We start from the raw sequence: 4,095 nt of genomic DNA on the forward strand, positions 1-4,095 counted from the left end.
CCTGGGCTTGGGACGGTGGAGTTGTTAACAACCCCAGCAGAGTTTAACACAATAAATAAATAAATAAAAATAAAACTAGATAAAAATAAGTTTAAAAAAAATTCAAAACAATCACCATCAAACAAATATTACCAATCGCCTTCATAATCCGTTTATCATCACACTTGGTAATTATGATAGCTTAATTCATCATCACCATCTCTTTCCTAAATAGCATAAAAAGAGAGGGGTTAGGGTTTATATCAAAATAATTAAAAAAAAATTAGAGTTTGATTTATTATTGATCAAACCTTCTTTTTTGGGCAAATTACCTATAACTCCTATGAGAAGAACACATGTTTTACTTAGTCCCACAAATTTTTTGTGTAAACCCAAAAATCCTAAGGCGCCTTCCTTTTTTTTTTTCTTTTCTTTTCCCTCTTTCTGATATATACTTACCAGCGACCAACGACTACCATCGATTGGGGTTCACTAGCAACCATTGACTCCTTACTTCGCCTTTAGTGATGACGAAGAAGATAAGTTTCTGACGATATTCTTGACCTAGATCTACTCAGATTTGACCAGCGCAATACAAGACTCACTAGGATATTAAGATTTAGAGCATATTTGAGTAGATCTACATTAGATTCAATCAGATCTAAACCAAAAGTGGTTAACTCTCTTTATGTTTGTCCCTCTCATTTGATCTCTTAGTTTTTTTTTTTCCTCTCTCTCTGTACTATACACTTCTCGTTTCTTGTTTTAATGGAGAAAATCTTCAACTTCTGAAAAAATATTTTTCGAGTTTAAATTACAAATGGTGAAAAACTGTAAAATTTTACAGTCTTGAAGATATGTTTTCGTTTTTCTCTATGACTTTAGTATTTTATTTTTCTCTTTATTAAAAAAAAAATATAGGAAATATTGACTATTGTCACGACGTGAAATCGTGTTTTAATAAATTACAAATGAACAAATTAATAATTTTTATAGTTTTGAAACTACAAATTTGTGTAGTTTGATAAACAATAAATTCAAACTCTAAATTTTTTAAAATTTGTGAACTAAAAATTATATGCTCTATATGATAAAGAGTTATTTTTCATGTTTTGTGGCGTTGGAGAGGAGGTAGCTAAATTTTACTATGTTTTTGCTTTAATTTCTCCCTTTCTTCTTCTTATTCTTCTTCTTTTTCTTCTTTTTTCCGGTGATGTTCTGGACATTCCGGTGAGTGTCCGATGATGTTCTTGACGTCCAAAGGCATTTTAGACATTCTGACAATTTTTTGGTGACGTTCAGAACACTTCGACAAAATTTTTAATGATATTCCGGTGACTTTCTGACACTGTTGAAATGTGGTAGCGTCTTTAAATTTTTTAAAATAATTATTGGTAACAATTAAAAATATATATGACTAATTGATAATAATATTTTGTTTTGAAATTAGATGAATTTTGAATTGTTCAAATAGGACCTCCGGGTCAATGTCCATTGTTTTTGTTTTGTTTTTTTTGTTGTATTTGCAAAATCGACCCATGTTTAAGCAGGTCCAGTGCCCCTCTATGAGGGCCTTGGGTACGAAGCATTCAAGCAGGCCCTTTGGTGTAAAATTTGAACCGTAGCGTAGGAGGGAAATAGCTTCAAAGTTCAAACTCTCTCTCAATTGCTGGACCGAGAAAAAGCACAACTGTGCCTTATTCTTCTTCTAGGGTCACACACAGCTGCGAGCTCTCTCAACTCAGGATGAGCAAGGAAAATGAGCATTTAGGAGGGTTATCAGAGCAACAAAAAGTTCGAATTTCTAGAATTTCAGAGCAGCCAAGGCCCTCCTTGCCCGCAAAAGGCCTCGCCACTCCACTAATACCCACCATCAGTTTCCTGACAAGTATGTGCTTTCCCAGCTTCATCCTTATTCTGTTCTATCTGTTTGGTTTCCTAGAAAATCGAGGAAAATAAAAAGTAAAAAATTTAATTGCTAACCTGTGCTGTGCCTTGTTGGTTCAAGAGTAAAATAGAGAGTAAAAATATAAACTCAAAATCGGACTCGTTTTGTTCTAGTTAGTAAAGTTGATTAGAAGCGCCCCCATTTCTAAAATTTTGATTCAACCCAATTGGTGTGTTTCTTTCGACATTTTAAAAGATCAATGTACAAATGCCTCTAAAATTCAAGGGAGAATTACAAAAAAGAAAAAAGAAAAAAAAAGCCTTCTAACAAAATAAATCCTCAATTTTTAATTTTATCAATTTAAATCCTAATATTTTAATTTACTTTTAATTTAAACCATTTACCTATTTTAATTAAGTAAAATTGACAGAAAAATGGTATTTTAGTCATTAATATCAATGTAAATATATATAAAATGTCTAAAATACTTTTTTCATTGAGTTTAATGACTAAAATATCAATTTTTCATCGATTTTACTTAATGAAAATAGGCAAATGGTTTAAATTGAAAATAAATTAAAAAATTAGGATTTAAATTGACAAAATTAAAAACTCAGTTTATTTTGTTGGAATTTGTTGTTGTTGTTGTTGTTGTTGTTGTAAAATTCAATTATTGTGCAAAATTGTTATGTTTCTTTCTGCATTTGCTGGTTATACGATACAGTGAAAGAATGTAAGAATTTTGATGTGGTTATTAATATGGGCGTTGCTTGTTCTAGATATGCAGATACAAAGAGAATTGAAACTCCAGCACAGGTTATTGGCATCAAAAGGCTTCCTCTTTCAGAGATTCCAATGAACACACCTTCCCCAGCTTCCTTTAAGGGGTCGAAAATACCAGGAGGTGAATGTAACATCAGTTCATGTTCTGGGGGCATATCCGTTAGTATGATTGATGATAGTTTGAGTATAAGGACAATGGGTGTTGATTTGGAGAATGAGGCAGTTCCTAATTCATTTGAAACTCCAACAAGACAACTGGAATGTAGCGGCAGTTTATGCTCTGATGCCATATTTGTCAACGGAATTGAATCGATTGATGATAGTTTGAGTAAAAGGAAAACGGGTGTTGTGTTGGAAGATCAGTCTGGGCTAAGTTCTTTTGTTACTCCAGTGGGACAACTGCATTTTTCTGCCTTGTGCAAGTCTTCATCTGTATCTAGTGTTTTAGATGAGGATATTGACAATACCATTTTGGAAGAAATTGATGCTCTATGTGAGCAGAAGACAGTGGTAAACTCAGGAAGGGAGGAGTGCAGCGGTAATTTTCAAATGGAAATTCAGTCTGTTGAAGAGAATAGTTCGGAGCAAAAGACAAATTTGAGTTCTGTTTTTTCCCGGAGTTGTTGAAAACTGAAGGCATTATGAATTCAAGTGAGGATCAAGAATGTGGAGTAGGGGAATTGAGGATTTCAGTGGCCGCACAAAATGGGAGTATGCTAGAGGAATCTGTGAAATATATGGATTCTCTGAATGACAGGCAGCGGGAAGCTGCTTGTAGTGACATTTCTATCCCTTTGATGATTGTTGCTGGACCAGGAAGTGGAAAGGTCTGCATTTTATGATATTTTTCACTTTCTACTAATTTGTTCTTTGAAATCTTAGTTTGCTTTATGCCTTGCTTATAGCTTGCTTTCACTTGTATAATGTCAGACTGCTACGATGGTTGGACGTGTTCTGATGTTGCTTAATGAGGTATTGCTAATTTGCTATATATTGCTTGACCATCTGGTTGATCATTACATTTGTTTGAATGTTTCTTAAACAGGCACTGGGTTTTCTCAAGTGATTGATTCGTTATTATTTTATCTTTACTTGATCTTTGTTTTGTCTTGTATGTTGTGTTTTCTTATACTTTCTACTTCTGCTCTCCCCCACTCAAATATTTTACAGCATTGGTCCATCCAATATTCTGGCTATGACTTTCACTACAGCGGCTGTTTCTGAAATGAGAGATCGAATTGGAGCAGTGGCTGGGAAGGCAACAGCGAAAGACCTTACAATCAGCACATTCCATTCATTTTCTCTGCAACTTTGTCATTCACATACTGAAAAGTATGCATATTTTGAGATTTTTCAAAGTATTCGTGACTTGGACTTGGAAATATATGTATATGTTGTTCAGGCTTACTTGTTGCCGTCTTTTCAAAATACAAATTTACTGGAAA

General features: G+C 33.7%; 1 protein-coding gene across 1 annotated transcript; it reads left to right on the forward strand.

Annotated features, from left to right (window-relative positions):
• The first annotated feature begins 1,510 nt into the window (after positions 1-1,510).
• LOC114281172 (ATP-dependent DNA helicase SRS2-like protein At4g25120) lies at positions 1,511-4,095 on the forward strand. The gene is made up of 4 exons (XM_028223620.2): positions 1,511-1,867; positions 2,647-3,477; positions 3,581-3,622; positions 3,821-4,095. The coding sequence occupies exons 2-4, from the start codon at positions 3,292-3,294 to the stop codon at positions 3,872-3,874; spliced, it is 282 nt and encodes a 93-aa protein (XP_028079421.1). The 5' UTR covers positions 1,511-1,867; positions 2,647-3,291; the 3' UTR covers positions 3,875-4,095.

This window comes from Camellia sinensis, chromosome 1 (genome assembly GCF_055761805.1).
Source record: "Camellia sinensis isolate YWXY chromosome 1, ASM5576180v1, whole genome shotgun sequence".
NCBI lineage: Eukaryota > Viridiplantae > Streptophyta > Magnoliopsida > Ericales > Theaceae > Camellia > Camellia sinensis.

Coding starts and splice junctions, on each gene's coding strand:
- LOC114281172 (XM_028223620.2), top strand. CDS start 3,292: ATGAATTCAAGTGAGGATCAAGAATGTGGAGTAGGGGAATTGAGGATT. Junction 3,478..3,580: donor CTGGACCAGGAAGTGGAAAG/GTCTGCATTTTA, acceptor GTATAATGTCAG/ACTGCTACGATGGTTGGACG. Junction 3,623..3,820: donor TTCTGATGTTGCTTAATGAG/GTATTGCTAATT, acceptor AATATTTTACAG/CATTGGTCCATCCAATATTC.